Source organism: Pelmatolapia mariae, linkage group LG10_11, assembly GCF_036321145.2.
Source record: "Pelmatolapia mariae isolate MD_Pm_ZW linkage group LG10_11, Pm_UMD_F_2, whole genome shotgun sequence".
NCBI lineage: Eukaryota > Metazoa > Chordata > Actinopteri > Cichliformes > Cichlidae > Pelmatolapia > Pelmatolapia mariae.
In genome coordinates, this window is record NC_086236.1 from 251,145 (window position 1) to 272,500 (window position 21,356).

General features: G+C 48.5%; 2 protein-coding genes across 2 annotated transcripts in view; both read left to right on the forward strand.

Moving 5' to 3' along the window:
* The first annotated feature begins 7,180 nt into the window (after positions 1-7,180).
* On the forward strand, positions 7,181-15,705 carry pwwp2a (PWWP domain containing 2A). The gene is made up of 3 exons (XM_063485948.1): positions 7,181-8,031; positions 8,752-14,019; positions 15,033-15,705. The coding sequence occupies exons 1-2, from the start codon at positions 7,190-7,192 to the stop codon at positions 10,517-10,519; spliced, it is 2,610 nt and encodes an 869-aa protein (XP_063342018.1). The 5' UTR covers positions 7,181-7,189; the 3' UTR covers positions 10,520-14,019; positions 15,033-15,705.
* A 1,457-nt stretch (positions 15,706-17,162) lies between these two features.
* Positions 17,163-21,356, forward strand: part of slc23a1 (solute carrier family 23 member 1) — an 8,481-nt gene continuing 4,287 nt past the window's right edge. The window contains exons 1-11 of the mRNA XM_063486440.2: positions 17,163-17,317; positions 18,065-18,222; positions 18,303-18,391; positions 18,469-18,536; positions 19,034-19,215; positions 19,335-19,455; positions 19,532-19,688; positions 20,257-20,404; positions 20,485-20,590; positions 20,694-20,823; positions 20,892-21,035. Of these exons, the coding sequence (XP_063342510.2) occupies positions 17,231-17,317; positions 18,065-18,222; positions 18,303-18,391; positions 18,469-18,536; positions 19,034-19,215; positions 19,335-19,455; positions 19,532-19,688; positions 20,257-20,404; positions 20,485-20,590; positions 20,694-20,823; positions 20,892-21,035 (1,390 nt within the window). The 5' untranslated portion in view covers positions 17,163-17,230. The remainder of the gene's footprint in view (positions 17,318-18,064; positions 18,223-18,302; positions 18,392-18,468; positions 18,537-19,033; positions 19,216-19,334; positions 19,456-19,531; positions 19,689-20,256; positions 20,405-20,484; positions 20,591-20,693; positions 20,824-20,891; positions 21,036-21,356) is intronic.

The window sequence follows — 21,356 nt, forward strand, 5'->3', positions numbered from 1 at the left end:
TATTGAACCATCATTAATAAAGATGTTAATCTGCTCCTGAGTTTTGACTATCAGGCTTCAGGAATGAGCTCCTGTGTGGGAAGCTCTTCCTCATCAATATACATTTAATATAAGAATATTGATTAGCTGACACTCAGGAAGAAAGCTGCCAGCTTTGTACACCAGCACTGCTGGGTAAGATAAAGTTTTTACTACAGGGCAAGAAAAGATCCATTTAATCCACTCCGACTGCTCACCTAGGCTAAACTAATTTGGAAATGGAAGTGGTTCTTATATAGTGTACGAAGCTTTATTCAACTGTCCTCAAGCTCCTTTTCTATGCTTACGTGTTCTCTATGTAACAGTGACACTGTGATGCATCCATCGCAGAGAAACTCGGGGTTAGGATCTTGCCCAAAGATATTTGGCATGCAGACTTGAGCAATCAAAGATCGACCCACCAACCTTCTAATTAGTTGATGACCTGCTCTACTTCCTGAGCTACAACCACAAAAGCCATCATCAGTGGAGCTGTGATAGCACAGGTCAGCATGGCAACAGGTAAACAAAGAGCAAAGTGTCCATGAAGACATGTCAAACCGTGACATTCATTGAGTTTAACCTGACTGGACAAAACACCCCTGAAAAGTGTGCAACAGGCAGGTGATGAGGGTGGTGGAGGTGTTGGTCAGACCCTCTGAGACTGAGTCAGGTGGTTTCCAGAGGACATTCAACGTTCAGACATTAAAATTCAAACTGTACCTTTTAAAAGTGTACTGGCTGAATCTCAATGTGTAAAATCATAATCGAATGTAATCTGATTACTTTCAGACTGTCTGCAGCGGTGCGTTCACACCGAACGCGATAGACGCGACCAGAGTTTTAGGTTTACATGTAAAGTCAATGGAGAAGCGCGATGACACGCGACTGGGGGTCCCACGAAAATTCAGAAGCAGATTTGTGTCGTGAAAACGCGTCAAACGCGCGTCAAAGTAGCGCGTCAAAGTAGCACGTCAAAGTAGCACGTCAAAGTAGCACGTCAAAGTAGCGCGTCTGGCGCATTTGACGAGTGAATAAAAATACATGCATCAGTTTTTGTGTTGCATTTTGTGCATTCGCGCGTATCGCCTCTACCGCTCGAGTTGGAAAAATCTGAACTCCAGCGTCAATTCGTGCCGCGACAACCAATCAGGAGCCTGGTGACGTGGCTCTGACCTAGGTCAAAGGGGCAGGTCCAGCCAAATCCCTTCATTCTTCATTCAATATGGAGGAAAGGCTCATCAACGCCGTTGCTAACCATCCAGAGCTTTACGACGCCATCTGCTTTCTGTACCGAGACAGGAATAAAAAGGACCGAGCTTGGAGGCACATAAGTGAGGAGATCGGGCAACCTGGTAAGTTCATTCATTTCTCTTTTGAAATTTTTGACTGACCTGATGAAGCCGCGCAAAAGCTAGCAAGCCCGCCTACTGCCCCGCTATTTTCCCACTGACATACAAATACCTTTCCGCTAACAAGATAATGTGTTTATTCAGAGGACATCTGCAGGAGAAAGTGGAAGAGCCTCAGGGACACATACAAGAAGAGGACGGAGAAGGAGAAGAGGAGCGGGTCTGCAGCAGGATCGGGAGTTCTTCGCGGTCATGGGGTTTCTGGACCCCTTCCTCACCCCGCGGGAGACTAGCAGCAATATGGTGGGGACCGTGGAGAACATCCCCCCCAAGGACCAGGGACAGCCCGCAGAGGCAGCAGGGGAGTCCCAGTCAGAAGGTATTTTTACAATGAATTAATGTAGGCAGTTAATTTATGCGTGCTGTCATATAGGAATATTTTGTTTATTAATAAACAGCACACAGTGGTCCCGCTGTTCATCCATCACTGAATCGAGTTTTTTATTGCACCGTACAGCTTTCAACAGTGCGCATTACATTCTGCAGCCTGATTGACAAATCTCCTCCGTGTCGTGTCTCCTGCGCTTGCCAAACTTATCATGTTTGGTTTTGATAACCATCACGTCCAATAGAAAAAACAGCACAAAAACACCCATAACTATGACCCTCATTCAGAAATAGACACCTGCACTGGGAGGGAAAAAGGCGCACGAAAGTGGCGCGCAGACGGAGAAAAAACGCGGCATAATAATAGTTTTACGTTTTGAAATCTACAAAGGTTTGCACTTTGAGAATCAGCTTGTGAGAACTGTGACTAATGTTCATGTGTGTGGGGAAAAAAGTGTATAAAGTGCGTGGCGAGGGGCTAGTTATTCTGACAACCCCTGCTGCAGTGAATGAGGGACCACTGTATATACTTTCTCTATGACTATTGTTTAAAACCTGTTAACATTTAATATTGTCTTGACAGAACCAACTGATTCTGCAGCAGAGCATCCCCTGTTGCTTCTCCTGGCTCCCCAGTCCCTGAGCTCCTGCTGCTGCACCCACAGGTATGTACAGCAGCACTGATAGCTTTTTACTCTGTTGGATTCCCTTGTGATCACCTTTACTAAATATCTACAACCAAGCTGTTTATATCCTGGTTTTTTTTCAATGTTGAAAATGAAAATCTAGTAGCAGCCTTCTCATTTCTTTGTGTTTTGTGCTGTTTCACAGGCCCACAGAGGAGGACAGCTCCGAGGCGGACGAGGGACGGGTCCCAGGACGGTCCATCGGCGGTGGAGCTGGCCATCCTGGAGTCCCTGAAGAGGCCACGCCAGTCTCCAACGGAGCATTCCCTCCTCAGCCTTGTTCCTGCTCTGCAGAGCATGCCGCCTCACACGAGAGTATTAGTGAAATTTCAAATTTATAAATTAGTTTTTGAAAACAGCACAGCTGTGTTAAATTTGGAAACATTGGAGCAATCAGTAGTTTCCTGATGAGGCAGCAGCTCTCCAGGGCAGAAACAATCTTCTTATTTTTCTCCTCCTTCTCCCTGAGGCTCTTCCACTTTAAGCTGGGTCCTTTTTATTCCTGTCTCTCTGTAAATAGTTATATTTTATATATTTATGTTTAATGTTTTTCTGTTTGAGAATTTTAATATTATTTCAAATAAATTTTTGTAATGACTAATGTCTCGGTTCTACTACACAGCAAATATTGGCACATATAGAATTAATTTCATATTATACTAATGACAAAATATACTGCTATATAGGAACATAGTGAAGACCAATTATTTAAGAGAATAAAGAGAGGTGAGTTTATTTTGGAGTAGAGCTCCATTTATTAAGAAAATTTTAAAAAGGCAGGAACGCTCTTTAGAGGTTTGTGGGTGGCTCAGAGCTGTTGTGGGGAAGTCACTGGGATTTCAAATAGGCTTTTCTTTTGGCGGCCAAGACGCTGCTCCCTCCACCGAGAAGTGGGCCACGAACTTCTCCCTCACCAGGACAGCCTCTCTGGAGGAGTTGTTGGCTGCTACATGACACAGGCCTGTTTGGAAAAATTAACCTGTGATAAAACAGCATATCAAGATAGAATTGTTATTATCATATAACTAAAGATGAACCAAACTGTTCACAATTTTATCTAGCTCTCAGTTTTAAAAAGGCTGGTGACCCCTGTTATAGAGTCTGACAGCTGCAGGGATTATATACAAATATTCAACTGGTTCTATACCAGAATTAAACCAGGTCTAAATAAAACAAAAAGACTTCATAAGATGGACCTTCTGAGTATCACTACAAAGATTAACCAACAGTGGTCCTCATACCACAGTTTGATATCAGCAAACACCGAGAGCATACACTGATATGACACCACAGCCATGCTATCATTCAAACACTGATAACAGCATAAATCCAATTAAATCAGGACTTGATGAGACCTTCTGAGTATCACTAGAAATATTATGAACAGTCGTCTCCATACCACAGTTTGCTATCAGTAAACACCGACAGCATTCACTGTTAGCATACCACAGCCATGTTAGCAGTGTATAAACGATAGTTTAGCATATATTAGCACAGGCGTCAATAAAGGACTACCGTATTAAACACTTTTACTAACCTCAGGCAGATGGACAGGCGCTCTGCAGGTGGGATTGAGCGCCTGTAGTTGGTGTCTAGGCGGGTGATGCTTGGGCCGACGCGGGACAGCAGCTCCTCAAACAGGGCAAGTGAAAGACGGTGGTACCGCTGAAAGCTGCGGTCGTCCAGGCGCAGCTCCTGGAGCAAATGGTGAAACTCACCAAACTGCTCACGCCTCTGGAGGACCTGATGGACCCAGGTACGGCGAGGACGTCCTTTACGCTGCTGCTCTGCTCTCCACAGTAAATAGAGAAGGGAGACTCTCTCTTCAAGCGCTAGCTCGACAGCCGCCATCTAGCAAAGATACCGTCTGGCACAACTTCCTCCCACATTTCCGCTTCACACGCGTCAAAATTGCATATTTTGACGCGCGAATAATTCACGTTGGACAAGCGTCGAGGTGCGAATGTGCACGCGTCAAGCTAGGGGTGTCTGGCGCTTTTTGGTCGCGTCTATCGCGTTCGGTGTGAACACACCTTTCATCAGGCTGTGGGATTCCTGTTAAATCCAGAATTGAAAATCCTGCTCCTCACATATAAGGTCTGAAATAATCAGGCCCCATCTTATCTTAATGACCTTGTAGTACCATATCACCCTGTTAGAGCACTTCGCTCTCACACTGCAGGCTTACTTGTTGTTCCTAGAGTATTTAAAAGTAGAATGGGAGGCAGAGCCTTCAGTTTTCAGGCCCCTCTTCTGTGGAACCAGCTTCCAGTTTGGATTCAGGAGACAGACACTATCTCTACTTTTAAGATTAGGCTTCAAACTTTCCTTTTTGCTAAAGCATATAGTTAGGGCTGGACCAGGTGACCCTGAATCCTCCCTTAGTTATGCTGCAATAGGTGTAGGCTGCCGGGGATTCCCATGATGCACTGGGTGTTTCTTCTTCACTCACTATGTGTTAATAGACCTCTCTGCACTGAATCATATCTGTTATTAATCTCTGTCTCTCTTCCACAGCATGTCTTTATCCTGTCTTCCTTCTCTCACCCCAACCAATCACAGCAGATGGCCCCGCCCCTCCCTGAGCCTGGTTCTGCCGGAGGTTTCTTCCTGTTAAAAGGAAGTTTTTCCTTCCCACTGTCACCAAAGTGCTTGCTCATAGGGGGTCATATGATTGTTGGGGTTTTCTCTGTATCTATTATTGTACGATCTACTGTACAATATAAAGCACCTTGAGGCGACTGTTGTTGTGATTTGGTGCTATATAAATAAAATTGAATTGAATAATTCCACACCAGCCTATTAGTCAACCAAAGACTCACACAGACTTTTAATTCATTTGAAAGCCTGATGCTTAACTTTGTCCACCCCAGCTGTAAAACTCAGAAACCAGTCTTACTTGTTATCATCTATCGTCCACCTGGGCCTTACACAGAGTTTCTGTCTGATTTCTCAGACTTTTTTATCTGATTTAGTGCTCAGCTCTGATAAAATAATTATTGTGGGTGAATGGTACTCATGGCCATTGATCAGTGGTTGTTGATCAATGGTCATGAGAATTTGCATACTAATGATCAAGGAACTGACCTCCCAGCCCATTGTTCCTTCAGTGGTGCTGGTTTCAGTCATTTTGGAAATGTCCTGTTTATAAGGTTGGAAACCTGCAGTCAGCTGAGACTGAAGAAGTCACTTGGATGATGACGAAATGTTTCTCCCACTGAAAACGTCCAGATGAACAGAATCAACTTTTGGGGAATCATTAGAGAAAAAATTACCAATAATCATCCCACAGATGTAATATTATCTACAGCTACTTTCAGCACCATTGATATTCATTTAGACTCTTTTTCTCCAATCGATCTTTCTGAGTTAACTTCAATAATTACTTCCTCCAAACCATCAACGTGTCTTTTAGACCCCATTCCTACAATGATCAACCTATCTCTAATAATCAGCTATGTACCACAGGCCTTCAAGCTGGCTGTAGTTAAACCTTTACTCAAAAAGCATCTCTACACCCAGCTGTCTTAGCTAATTATAGGCCAATCTCAAACAGCTAACAGATCATCTGCAGAGGAATGGCTTATTTGAAGAGTTTCAGTCAGGTTTCAGAGCTCATCACAGCACAGAAACAGCTTTAGTGAAGGTTACAAATGATCTTCTTATGGCCTCTGACAGTGGACTCATCTCTGTGTTTGTCCTGCTAGACCTTAGTGCAGCGTTCGATACTGTCGACCATAATGTCTTGATGCATTCTGTCATCCAGGTAAGTAAATCTCCAAAAGTTGATTCTGTTCATCTGGACGTTTTCAGTGGGAGAAACGTTTCGTCACCCATCCAGGTGACTTCTTCAGTCTCAGCTGACTGCAGGTTTCAATCTTATAAACAGTACATTTGCATAATGACTGAAACCAGCCCACTGAAGGAACAATGGGCTGGGAGGTCACCTTCATCATGAACTTGGATGAGTGACGGTGAGTTTCACTGAATTGAACCAAAATGTAAATAACAGAGTCTGGTAAACTTCTTTTTTACTCACAGTAGAACAAAGAAGTCATATAAAGTCACAAAAGGCAGGAAACGTCAGTGTTAGTATAGAGACAGCTGGAGGAAGGTTGAAGGGTTCGTGATTGTGCTTTTAACCCTTAGTGTTTTCAAGCATTCAGGGAGACTTGGAGCAGCCACGCGGTGGCGCTGTTATTCAGGATCATGAAGGCAGATTACTGTGTTTAGATCAGGGCTGTGATTGGCTCCGGACGTAAAAACAGAAAGTTTTATTTCAGAGAGAGAGCAGACGTTTCTGAGGGGCCGGAAGTCTCTCAGAGCTTTAAAGTATAGGAATGTGTTTGATGTGATCCTATACGGTCATGTTTGTCACTGACACAGAACAGAGAGCCCGCTGATCAGCTGCTCGGTGATCAGCTGCTCATCGATCACAGGTTTCGGGTGTTGTGGTTACTGGGACGTCCATGATGCTGTCTCTGCTCCTTTTTCTGCCTCTGTGGTCACACATCGATCCGCTCTGCGTTGGTTATTCCTCATGTTTTTGTTTCGTCAAAGATACACGCCCCCTGGCGGCCTCTGGCAGCCTCACCACGCTCTGACATAATCAGCCAATCAGAGACGATGTTTTGCCACGTCACGTTTGATTGACAGGGGTGTCGGCGAATGGCGGTGCGCCTGCGCCGTTGGCCTGTGTTGCGGGAGGGAGGGGCACCGCTCCGCTCGGCAGCACAGCGGAAGAAAATGGCGGCCGTGGCTGCAGAGCCAGGAGCTGCGGCGGTTCCGACAACAACAGCGACCGACGAGGGCCCGCCAGAGCAGGGCCCGGCGGGACCGGGTCTCCCGGGAGCCCGATCGGAGTGCGAGGGACCGCAGGAGACCGGGCCGGCATCGGACCTAGCCGCGATGCGGGCGGAGGACGGAGGGGACGCGGAGGGCCGCCATGTCAGGCCGGAGCTGGAGCCCGCGGCGGGAAACGCGCATCCGGAGAGCGACGAAGCTAGCGGCTCCGGGCCGCCGGAGCGGGTCAACGCGGACCGCTTCTCCCCCGGACTGCCCGCGGACCCGGAGGGCGGCGGAGACGTGTCTGCGCAGGAGGCGTACCGCGGCCCGGACCCGCAGCCCTCAGCTGTCTTCTTGCACTCATTCCCGGCCGCGCCGCCCGTCACCGAGGCCGGCCTGTCTCTGGCCGAACCTGCCGAACCCACCACCAACGAGACCACGGACCGAGCCGAGACCGCGGGCCGGGAACGGGGTTACACGAGCCTTGAGCAGGCGGAGCGGAGGCCCACGACGGACACTGTGCTGGACGGGACGGCGGACGGTCCGGACCCGGACCCAGCGGGGCCCGAGGAGCCGGCTGCCCGAGGCCCGAGGGATTCCTCCCCGCCCTGCCGCTCACCGAAACGCCGGCTGCTGACCGAGCCTGCCGCCGAGGATCGAGCCGTAGCTGCCTCTGTGCTGGACCTCAGTCCCGGGTCCGAGGTTCGGGTCTGCCTGGACCACGTCATCGATGACGCGCTGGTGGTGTCTTTCCGGCTGGGAGAGAAGGTGTTCTCCGGGGTCCTGATGGACGTTTCAAAAAGGTGAACCTTTATTAGCAGCAGGGGATGGATGTGATTGATTAGTGATTGATCCTGATCTGTGAGGCAGTTTAGAAACAATCGAAAATGATTAGTATTTTTATTTGTCATTGTTTTAGGGATTTAAATGTGTCCAGCTCACCTGTATGAACAGGTTATTGGTCAGGTAAACACCCCTGCAGGGTGCAGGTTTGGCGCTCGTCCTGCTCCACATTAAACGGCTGCAGGGATTGATACTGTATACAAGACTAAGACGCCTCACCAGGGGCGATAAAACACATGTGATGACCTCTGACCTCAGCAGTGCAATGAGTGCTGATGGATAATCAACCACCCATAACCTTCATAACCACAGTCACACAGTCAGAGTTACACAGTGGTGTTTTCACAGTGGTTTCTTATATATAAACACATACAGTGTTGTTGTTGTGCAAAAGTCTTGAATCACTTGTCGTTACACTTTGCTGAGCGTTGTGCTGCAGAGATTTGTCTGCGTCATTACTTAAAAATCATTATTGTCAGTTACTGTTTGTTTATTCTTACTCAACACTGTGGGGGGGAGGGGGGGTCTGAATATGAGGAAAAGAGGGTGACTCACGACTTTTGCACAGTACTGCATGTGTACGAGCAGTAATTAAACATGTGACCGATTACTGCCGGCTGTTTTCCATATGTGATGCGCTAGCTGCGTCATGGTCTCACGATCGCCATGTTTGCTTCCAGGTTCGGTCCGTACGGGATTCCCATCACCGTGTTCCCACGCCGGGACGACCGGAGTCGACCTCCCACGTCTCTCCAGCAGCCGCTGCCGGTTAGCAACGACTTCCCGCCCACCAAAAAGGAAGAGAACGCTGCTCCGCCCCCTCCTCAGGACTGCACCTCTAAACCGCCACCGCTGTTTCAGGAGGGGGCGCCGTACCCGCCTCCTTTGTTCATCAGGGACACCTACAACCAGGCCTTACCTCAGCCGCCGCCGCGCAAGATTAAGCGGCCGAAGAGGCGCTACCGCTGCGAAGAGCCCACTTCCATCATGAACGCCATTAAGCTCCGCCCCCGACAGGTACTCTGCGACAAATGCAAAGGGGTGGTGGCATCAGGCGGGCACCGGGAAACGCGGCGGGGGCCGGTGGACCTGAGGAGCGACGAGACTTCGCGGCGGCGGAAGGCGGCAGAAGGACCGATCTCTGCTGAGGTCAAGCGTCTGAGGAGCGACGACAAAGGACGGCCCCCGGCTGCCGACCGGCGCTCGTCATCAGGGATACGTGTGTCATCTTCGTCACCATCCTCTTCCCGCCGCGTTTTGAGGGGAGTGGCCTCATCCTCATCCTCGGCGACCTCGAGCCGCATGCGCCTGAAGCTGAACTCTAAGAAGGTTCTGACCAAAGGGTCAGCTGACCGCTCCAAGGCGCGGCAGGTGCTCAAGACGCTGGTAAGGAGCTCGCAAACGCCACCGCCGCGCCGGCCCAAAGACCAGGACCAGGACCGCCCCAAGGCTGTGACCCGAGCCGCCACCCTGCAGAACCACAACCAGAAGGTCCACTTCACCCGCCGCCTGCAGCACCTCAGCGCCGCCACCAGCACGCCGCTTCCGCCCAGAATGCGCCTCAAACCCCAAAGGTATCGTACCGACGACAGCCAGGCACAGAGCTCCTCCTCCTCCTCCTCGTCCCCGCCCAAACTCAGCGCTCGCTCATCACCTCCCAAACCAGAACTAAGCCCCGCCTCAACACCCAACCCATCCACAGCCCCGCCCCCACTTCAAGTAACTGCTCCTCCCCCAACGCCATCCTGTATGGGAAGCGTTGCCGCGGAGATGCAGGCAGCGTCTGAGGGGAGAGTAGGAGGTCCTCCCTCCTCCTCCTCTCTAGACTCCACCCCCTCAGAGTGTAGCTCCACAGACAATTTTGAACTCCCCCCACCCGGAGACCCTCCCTCTTCCTCTTCTCCCTCCCATAACTCCCCCTCCTCAGCTCCACAGTGCCCACCCTCCTCTCCGCCCGCTGGCCCTCCCCTCAGAGCTGATGGCGAGGAAGTGCAGTGTGGCGTTGGGGAGGAGGGCAACGACCTGAAGAGGCGCCGTAAGTCTTCCACGTCGTCTTCCTCCTCCTCCTCGTCATCGTCATCCTCCGTCTTCTCCAAGGCCGTTTCAAAATGTCCGCTCCCGGACGGCCGCACCGTGTGCGTCGGCGATATCGTGTGGGCGAAGATCTACGGCTTCCCGTGGTGGCCGGCGCGCGTGCTCGGCATTACGGTGTCGCGGCGCGGCGATACGGGGCTGGCGGTGCAGCAGGAGGCGCGTGTGTCGTGGTTCGGCTCGCCCACCACGTCCTTCCTGCCGCTCGCACAGCTGTCGCCCTTCCTGGAGACGTTCCAGTCGCGTTTCGACAGGAAGCGGAAGGGCCCGTACCGCCGCGCCATCGCCGAGGCCGCCAGCGCTGCCAAGCAGCTCACACCGGAGGTGCGGGCGCTGCTTACGCAGTTTGAGACGTAGCATCGGCCGCCGCCCACTCGCCCTATCCTCACTGCCCACCCCTTTCAGACAGGCCCCGCCCTTTCAGAGGAGGTGGGAGGAGCTAAAAATGACTGATGGACAATGATGAGTGTGTTTCACATTTATGAGGGGGGGGGAAATCTGTCGGGGGCGGGGCTATCTTCAGTCACTGGCGGCGTTTCAGTTTTCCGCACCGTGGGAAATGTTTTGTAGATAATTTAGCCTGATGGTTGGCTGACAGAGCGATGATGTCACAGTATTAATAAACACTAATTAAGCTCCTCGTAGTGATTGACTGATCTGATTGGCTGGTGGTGGCTGGCGGTGTGATGTCACTTCCTGTTGATAAAACAGACTGAAAACTTGTTTTGTTTTTTTTCTAGAAACTTCGTTTCCGTACAGAATTGAATAAACTGTGAACAAAGTGAGGTCCAACCCACAGCCCGGGGCCCCAAACGTGGCCGTGCTGAGCCGCTGTCAGGACGGTGCGTTCGAGGCCCCGGGCTGCTTGGGCGGCCCAACGCTCTCTGATGATGATGATGCTGGTGATGAAGGTTCTCTGCTGTCAGACTGTTTACCGTCTGTTTGCAGATCAGAGAGTCCTGCTGGACAAAATAACGGGAACAGTGTGTACATGTGTTGCTTCCTGTTTGAATCTGAATAAACGCTCAAACTTCTCTGACCTTCGGCCTCATCATTTCCACTCTTCTTCTGTGGTGTTTCTCTGGCGGAGACCTTGGACTTTCTCACCTGCAAACAGATGTTTGGTAAACGGGTCTCCACAGCTGCTCACAGACTCCGCCCACATTTGCCTTTTGTTTTCTAATCTGCCTCTGGCTGATTGGTCCGTTCGCTGGTCAGGTGGTGGTGGTTAATTCGTTTAGTTCACAGGTCCCGCAGACCCTGAAACTAAAATCCAGGACTGTGATCTCCTAAACGCCCTTGTTCCCGTGAGTGTGCCGCTCAGGTCCGTTAGCATTAGAGCAGGTGCCTCTAGATCAGGGGTGCCCAATCCCAGTCCTCGAGAGCCACTGTCCTGCAGCTTTTAGATGCATCCCTACTCCAACACAGCTGAATCAAATGGTTTGATTGCCTCTTCAGCATGCCATCAAGTTTGGCAAATCCCTGATAACAAGCCATTCATTTGATTCAGGTGTGTCGGAACAAGGATCCATCTAAAACTGCAGGACGGTAGCTCTCGAGGACTGGGATTGGGCACCCCTGCTCTAGATCAAACCTGAGGCAGGACCAGCCCGGCTGGTGAAGCAGGTAGCAGCAGGTGAACACAGCGTCCTCACGTGTTATTAACCATCAGCTGTTATCAGTCAGACTCAGTGTAGATAAAGCTGATCGGGTTCCTGGTTCTGGTCTGGGTCAGTGTTTGAGAGGTCGGCACAGTTACCTGTAGCATCCAATCACTGAGCTCCGCCTACACTGAAAAAACAGCATCTGCTTCTGAAAAACAACGTCAGTGACGAAGTTCTTCAACCCGCGTTTCTTCTGGAGCCCACCTGATGGTGACAGCCGTGGTTACAAAACTATTTATGGTTCATACGTCATCACTTATCCGGTCTTTATGTGGCGATGTATGAACTCCGGGTCCAAACTCCTCTGCGTTTATTAAGCCTGTTGTGTTTTTAATGTGCTTTGTATTTTGTTCTGTTTAATCTGAACAAGCCCCTAAAAACAGTCAGTGATCACTGTCGGCCTCTCTCGGTTTTTATTACCACTGTTCATTTTAAAGCTCCGTTTAAACCCCTCCGATGTAACTACAGCCCAGCCCATGCAGCAGTATATAATGACTAACCTCGTATTGTGGATGGATTATCTCAGTTGTTCTCCTGACTTAAGTTTGGTCCGTTTACAGCATCCTGACATGCGACTGCATTTGTCCCTAACCATCGAGTGGAAAGAAGTTAGCGTTCATCCTCCAGCTTCACTGCATTTATGCTATGCTAACATAGCTGTCTTGCTAGCAATCATGTAGCACATCATTATATACCAGTTAGCCCAACTTCAGTAACCCTACAAACCCTGTTTAGTTTTCTGTCTTCATTTATGTTGGAAGTGATAGCAGAGCTGTACGTTTGAATTTTTTATGCTTACGTGGAAACTAGCGTGCTAACTTCCTGCTAACTTCTAACTCTTTTAAATTTAATACATTCTGTTTTCATGGATGTTAAACTTAATTGTTACACCTGGTAAAGCAGCAACGCTGATCGTTTTATTAAAGATGAAAGAATTTAGACAGTTTGTAACTCTCAGTGATGCCGCAGTGTTCGTTTGACTTTGGGACCTGCAGTGGAGATTGGACCTGGAAACAGCTAATGACGTTACATCTGGGGGTAAACAGCTTTCTGACCTCTGTGAACTCTTCCCGGCTCAGTTTATGGGGGTTAGTGTCACTATGTTTAAAAAGGATTATCTGTGGAAAGCTCATTGGCTAACGATGTGGATGGCGTGTGGCTGGGCGGGTTCCTGTTGGTGTAAGAGACTGGACTTCTTTAAGCGTGTAAAGCTCTGGGGCTGGTGCCATAGGCAGGTTGTTCATCCACTATCATCTTAATATTAGTATTGATGCTAATAATAGTAACAACTTATTAATAGTCCAGTTGCTTTCCTTCAGCCTTTTAATACGATGTGATTGACGAATCATTAGCCAATCAGCGAGCAGTGTCACATCCGTTCAGTTTTAAAAATGAAGATGGTGACACTCAGCACACCTCCGACAGGACTTCAGAGACCGCCAGGTGATGTCACTGAAGCCACGTCCACCTTTGACCCCGTGAGAGGGCGCTGCTCCCAGAGAGGTCAGGGGTCACAGTGTCAGTCTTCTGTCAGTCAGCACCCACCCCTCACAGACCAGGGTAGAACACAGACCACCAGCTTCACCATGACAACTAACAGTATCGCATCATCACCACAGACTCTGCCAGCAGGTTGAAAAACCACAGTCACATTTAAAAACACACCTGTGTGGTCGGGGTCACCTTTGGGACCACAGCAGATACTCCAATCAATAAGCTGATCAATCAACCAATCAACAGACTAAACCACTGATCGATAAGCAGATTGACAGGCCAGGCTCAGGCTAAATGCTGGACAGGTGGGTCCGGCTACACTATGGTAAACTAATCAGCTGATTCTTTGATCTTCTCATTCTTCTTTGTCCTTCAGCTGCCCCCAGACTCCGCCCACATTTGCCTCTTGTTTTCTAATCTGCCTCTGGCTGATTGGTCCATTCGCTGGTCAGGTGGTGGTTAATTCCTTTAGTTCACAGGATAGGAGGCTCATCCACCTCCTCTGTCACACCGCCCCTCTGCATGTCCTCCTTCACTGCATCCATGAACCTCCTCTGAGCTCCTCCTCTCCTCCTGCCTGCAGCTCCACCTTCATCCTCCACCCTCCCTCCTCTGCACATGCTCAGACCATCAGCTTCTCTCACTCGGATGGACTTATTTCTGATCCTGTCAAAAACTACAACCGCTACTCAAGCTGAAGTGTGTTGCTAGTGTTAGCTGTTATCAAAGATTAATAACTGTTATTGATTTGAATCATTATTGATTGAAAGAAAACATAGTCACTCTTCATCTGTGTCCACGTCCTCTGACTCTGCAGGTTTCAGCTCACCTGTCTCAGTTTGATCACATGATTAGCATTATTGACTCTCTAAAGCCCAGAGCTGGTTAACCAGTAAAAACTGGTTCCCACAGACACACCGGGACTGGTTTTTATGTAGAACCAAAGTTCTCTGAGTAAAATGGCAGTTAAATAGAGTCTCATGGTCTCGTATTTTATTCACAATAAAAACAGCAGGACGATGCTAACCCGCCGACTGTATCTATACAAAGAGTCCAGCTGCAGCATCAGGCCTGCTGAGCAGCTGGAACCTCAGACCAGCCGCTGTCCTCGGCTCACAGGCTGATGTTAGAGGGGACACACGGACTGTCCTGCCTCCACAGTTCTATTCAAATGTCCTCACTTTACACCTCGGACGTGTTTTCTGTGCTATTGTGAATAAAACACGAGATCCAGATGTGACTTTACTCAGAGACCAGCTCTGCTGGAATCGATTTGTCATTTTGTGTCTGACTCGCCACAACGAGGAGGCGCCACCTGCAGGTGACTCTCAGTCACTGCATGTCCTTAACGAGCCACTCAGCCAATCACTGATCATTAACATATTGATCCATGCAATAAGTGAAAATGTTCATAACAATGAGGTCACTTCCTGTTTGTGAATCCAGGTTTATTAACAGGAAGTGAAAAACGAGCGCCTTCTGTCCGAATAGTTAATCAGTAGCAATATCACAGGTCAGTGAGGCTGATGATCACCTGTGTCAGGCACTCACTTGTTCACCTGAGAATGTGACACAGGTGCTAAAAGCGTTTGGTGGGCGTGTCCACGCTGTTTGCCAATCAGCACAGATGTGTAACACCTGCTTAACATCACAGGGGAGCTGACCTGTCTGACCAGGTGATCCTAATCAATACTCTCTCTCTCTCTCTGCAGCACAACGCTGAAGAGCTGCTGACACTGAGAATCCTGCGCTGTGATTGGCTGAGAGGCTGTGGGTGGGCCTGGATCGTCACATGGATACAGATGATTAATAATCAATAATTATTTAAGTGAAGAGTTTATATTTATAAGAAATGTATTGATCTGGTCTGAACACTGCCCGTTTCCGTGGATACCTGGTTTAGATCAGTGACATCAAATGCTATAATTTGCGTCCTCCAATCAGCTGTCATTCCACAATCAGCCAGTAACTAATCAGCTCGTAGCTTAAGGAGTGATGTCACCGAGATTTACAGACTTTACTGCTGCACGTGAATGCACTGTCCTCTGGAAGCCTCACCTGGCAATGAGACTCCACCCCTCCACACACCTGAAGCAGAGATGTGTTAGCTTAGCTTGCCACAGAGGCTGCAAGCAGATGGACACTGCTAGCATAGCAGCTGTAACAGGTGGTGTGCTCAGTTCTGATTGGTTAATGATCAGGTGACGAAACAGAAACAGTGTAATGCTGTGACAGCGTCTCCACGATGACCACAGGTACACCTGTGTTTTACCTGGAGGTTTGCTTCTCACATGTTTTTATGTCTTTAAAATGATGCAAACAGGAAATTATTCTTCTTCTTGTAAAGTTGTAAACAAAATGCAATAAAAGGTTGCATGTGTCAAACTGTCTGCTCTCACTGGGTTATTGGACGCAATCTGCAGGAAGTGCCTTTTCTTTTCAAAATAAATGCCACATTTCATCAATGCAAGCATTTAATGTGAAACATTCAAACCTACAGCTGAGCAGCAGCAGCTGTACAGGTGAGTCTGAAGTTGTACAGGCAGTTATAATTAATGGTTATACTGGGTGTCTTACCTATACGTTAGCTGAAGAAATATCTAGTTACCAGTTGTTACTGGTTATGTTAAGTAACGTACTTCTTATACTGCTAGTTTTACTGGTTATACTGGGTGCATTTGGTTCTATGACTCTGGTTGTCTTCTGCCAGACCAGTTTTATAGGTCTGGGCTGTAATCAGGTGGGGGTCCACACACAGACAGGTTTATAATCAGGTGGGGGTCCACACACAGACAGGTTTCTAATCAGGTGGGGGTCCACACTCAGACAGGTTTCTAATCAGGTGGGGGTCCACACACAGACAGGTTTCTAATCAGGTGGGGGTCCACACTCAGACAGGTTTCTAATCAGGTGGGGGTCCACACACAGACAGGTTTCTAATCAGGTGGGGGTCCACACACAGACTGGTGTATAATCAGGTGGGGGTCCACACACAGACTGGTGTATAATCATGTGGGGGTCCACACACAGACAGGTGTATAATCATGTGGGGGTCCACACACAGACAGGTGTAGAATCAGGTGGGGGTCCACACACAGACTGGTGTATAATCAGGTGGGGGTCCACACACAGACAGGTGTAGAATCAGGTGGGGGTCCACACACAGACAGGTTTATAATCAGGTCAGGGCTTTCACAGACAGGAGTCCTCGTGTGTGTGTGATGGTTAATAATCTCTGTTAATCTGTGTGGACTTTCACCTGAGACTCTAAAACTGAACTTTCTGTCTCTGTTTGCTGCTCGAAGTCAAACAGCCGCAGGTGAAATGGAAGCCGACATTCAGGTAAAGTCATTACTGATCACTGAGTTTTGTTTTACTGAGTTTAGCAGGTGGGGTGTAGGACAAGTAGAGTAGGGCAGGTTTGCTAAAGGAAGGGTATACTGAACTGTGATAACACACAGTGAGCACTGACCTACAAACAGCAGGTGTGGTAAACTGACCTCCATACAGCTACAAGTACTGACGCACACCTGGAAACACCTGGATCCTTTCAGACTAATTTACTGGGTGTTTTTGTGTCTACGGGTTCATCAGGGTCACTGTGACCTGTCTCAGATAGAATGTGTGTGTGTGTGCGTTTAACTTCCATGTGTGGACCTGGAGTGATATGCAGAGAAAGGACATCTTCTGTTTTTTCTTCTTCTTTGGTGTTGTGTTGTTTTGACTTCTGACATCTGTTTAATGATAGCAACAAATATATAATCGATAATGGTTAATAAGTGAATCATGATGTTTGCTGCACCTGATAACCAGGTGTTTCTGTCTGTCCAATCAGAGTCATGAGGGGAGGGGCTACAAACCCAATAACCCTAACCTGCCAAGGACAGAAGAGAGCAAAAAGAGGCAACCAATGGATGCGCAGAGGGTGGGGTCAGACATGATTTACACCATTGAAGATGTCCCACCATGGTACCTGTGTATTCTACTGGGATTACAGGTGAGACTGGAATTACAGGTGAAAATGTGACTACTGTGGGATTAAGACTTTTAAACATGGATTATTGGTTTAAACTGGATTACTAGGTTCAAACTGGGATTATACTAGTTTAACCGGAGGTTATACTGGTTTAACATGGGATTACTGGGTTTAACCGGGGACTATGCTGGTTTAACCGGGGACTATACTGGTTTAAACTGGGATTACTGTGATTAACCTGTGATTATACTGGTTTAACCTGGGGTTACACTGGTTTAACATGGGATTACTGGGTTTAACCTGGGATTATACTGGTTTAACCGGGGACTATACTGGTTTAAACTGGGATTACTGTGATTAACCTGTGATTATACTGGTTTAACCTGGGGTTACACTGGTTTAAACTGGGTTTATACTGGGATTATTGTGTTTAACCTGGCATTATACTGGTTTAAACAATGATTACTGGGTTTAACCTGGGATTCTACTGGTTTAAACAGTAAGAATAAGAATGTTTTATTGTCATTATGCCAAAAGCACGACTGAATTATTTGCTGTACTATTCAGTGAAAAGGAAACCAGAAAAAGGAAAGAAAGTAAAACTGTTTCTACACTGGTTTAAACTGGAATACTGGATGGGGTTGTTTGTAGTTTGATCACAGGTGCAGGTTTGGTGGTGGTTAGATGAAACATTTTTAGGATCGCTACCTTGTTGACTCCAGTCTGAAGTTTGTGACAGGTGAATGTTACCTGCTTTACCTTGTGCAGCATTACCTGACGTGCTTCAGTGGTACAGTGGCTGTGCCGTTTCTTCTGGCTGAGGCCATGTGTGTCGGTCGAGACCAAAACACCATCAGTCAGCTGATTGGAACCATTTTCACGACCGTTGGCATCACGACTCTCATCCAGACCACCGTGGGTGTCAGGTGAGTCTGAGGGAGTCAGGTGAGACTTAAGGAGTCAGGCGAGTGGGCGGAGTCTGACAGTTATATGTGTTTGTGTGTAGACTTCCTCTCTTTCAGGCGAGTGCATTTGCGTTCCTCATTCCTGCTCAGGCAATCCTCAGTCTGGACAGGTGGAGGTGTCCCAGTGAAGGTGGGAGTCTCTCTGATTGTTACTGGTTTTTGTAAATAAACAACATGCTCTCATGTGATTTGTTTTTTCCTCTACAGAGGAGATTTATGGGAACTGGAGTCTTCCCCTGAACACCTCACACATCTGGAAGCCTCGAATCAGAGAGGTACGGCCACTGCTCCTCAGCAAGTAGTTTCCAGTGGGTCCAGGTGGGTTGAAGTGGGCACAGTGGGTTGAGGGCAGTGAGAGGCCAGACCTAAACCTGAACTGGTTCCTGGAAGACACCAGCAGTCTGGACAGTGCTGGTCTGTCAGAATCCTGTGGCCCTGTGAACTTCCAGCTCAAAGAAAGTTTCTGATTTTGGAAGTCAGACCCCTGAATCAGGTGGAACCTTGTTCAGGAGGACTCTGCGCTTGGTCTTGGACCTTTTGAATTCTGAACCACTTCTACAAATCCAGGATGTGTTTTCCTTCACAGGCTTCGCTATGAAATTAAAGCACTTTAATTCCTGAGAACCCAGAGCCACACCCGCAGGTACCACCTGTTTCAGAATTCTCTAGGACTCATCAGTACCAGCACCTCGTGGTTGGATCCAGGTCGTCATGTCTGTGGAGTGGATTTTTTTTTGTTTACTTGCTTTACAACAGAGTTATTTGTTTGCAGATTCAGGGTGCCATCATTATGTCCAGCCTGGTGGAGCTCGTGATTGGTCTGTGTGGGTTACCTGGGTTACTGCTGGAGTACATCGGCCCGCTTACCATCACGCCGACCATCTCACTGATCGGCCTCTCAGTCTTCACAACCGCTGGAGACCGAGCTGGGTCCCACTGGGGCCTCTCAGCACTGTGAGATATGTGGACACACCTGTGTGGACACAGATGTTTCTGTTCTGCTGTAGTGAACTACATATCCATGAATATAGCACACTGGGGTGACAAACAGTTGTCTCTCTCTCTCTCTGCAGGTGTATTTTGCTGATCGTGCTGTTTGCGCAGTACCTAAGGGCGACATCACTTCCTGTTCCTGTGTATAGCAGGAAGAAAGGCCTGAGGGCCACCAGAGTGCAGATCTTCAAGATGTTTCCTGTAAATAAAGATAAACACAAATCGATGATGATGTCCGTGATGACGTAATTTGAATTTTTGCTCCGCCCTCTTTCAGATCATCCTTGCCATCATGTTGGTGTGGCTCATCTGTTATGTCCTCACTCTGACCGACCTGTTGCCAAGAGACCCTGATCACTATGGACACAAAGGCCGCACTGATGCCCGAGGGGACATCATGACATTGTCGCCCTGGTTCAGGATGCCTTACCCATGTAAGGCAGCAACCAATGACAGTCATGTAATAGCTTTGTATCCAGGTGGTTTGAGGTTTGAATGACACCGTGTCACCGTTACGAGGTTGTTTCAGCGCCGACTGTGAGTTGGTGGTGAGGTGGATCACTTCAGTTTCTCTGAGGTTCTGATCCACAGTCACTGTGTTACCTGCAGCAGGTAGCACTAGGCCCCGCCCCTGCTGTGTGGGCCCATGTTGATGCCATATTTAAAAGAAATGTTCTACACCAGACTTTTAGTAAACACTGAAAGTTCCACAGCAGGAACGCCAGTTTGTACTGCTTTGATTGGTTAGTCGGTTTGACCTTGGGACTTAAACAAAAACGTCGACATAAACACATAAAACCTGTAAAATCACTGAGTCGGGGCCCAGAGCAAGGGGGTGGAGCTCTCAGAGGGGGTGTGGTCACTTTATGAAAACTACTTTGTGTAACTTCAGACTTTATGTGTACAGTCTGGGCGTGTTTTTAACGCTAAGCTGAGCATCAGTGAATGAAGGATCATGATGATCACCATGACGTTCTCTGACTTCCTGTCTCTCTCTGATAGGCCAGTGGGGGTTGCCTGTGATAACGGTTGCTGGGGTGTTGGGCATGCTGAGTGCGACGATGGCGGGCATCGTGGAGTCAATCGGAGATTACTATGCTTGTGCTCGCCTGTCTGGAGCCACGCCCCCTCCTGTCCATGCAATCAACAGGTGAGAGAGGAGCACACCTTATGAGACAGACTCCACCCCCAAACAGGTGTTGATCATGTCTGTTTTAAATTTGTTTTCAGGGGGATTTTCATAGAGGGCGTGTGCTGCATCATTGCAGGTCTGTTGGGGACAGGAAACGGCTCCACCTCCTCCAGTCCAAATATAGGTGTCCTCGGCATCACCAAGGTAGCCACACCCCCTGAATGGGTGTGTTTATGTCCTCAGGTGTAATTTCACGTGTTAACTTGTGCTTAATTTGTGAGTGTATGACCCGTTCACCTGTATGCAGGTGGGTAGCAGGCGGGTGGTGCAGTACGGTGCCGGCATCATGTTTGTCCTGGGAACCGTCGGCAAGTTCACAGCTCTCTTTGCCTCGCTGCCCGACCCGATCCTGGGAGGAATGTTCTGCACGCTCTTCGGTAAGTCTCCGGTAACAGGTGTCTATTCAGGTGTGGTACTGCTGCGCTAAACCATATGTGTCTCTCAGGTATGATAACAGCTGTCGGCCTGTCAAACCTGCAGCTGGTCGATTTAAACTCGTCCAGAAATCTGTTTGTTCTTGGGTTCTCCATGTTCTTTGGTCTGACGCTGCCGACGTACCTGGACACGCATCCCAACTCCATTCAGACAGGTGAGTCCCTGTTTACCTGTTCCACGGCTGTCCTCCTAAATAACCCTAACACCACAGGAACAGAGCAGGATATCTCCTGGTTACCTTCATTCACTCATCCTAACACCAGCAATCACCTGAAGGTGGTGACGCAATTCAATTAAATTCAAGAAACGTCCGGCAGAACCAGAGTAAGAGAGCCAGAGACGAATACTAATTGTCACGGCTGGGGCAGCAGTCGTGTGGTGAAATGAAGGAGGACCCAAGTTGCAGACAACGGTGATGCGAGTGGGTTTATTTACAGTGAACAATAAATAACAAAGGCCAGGGCAGAACTAAACA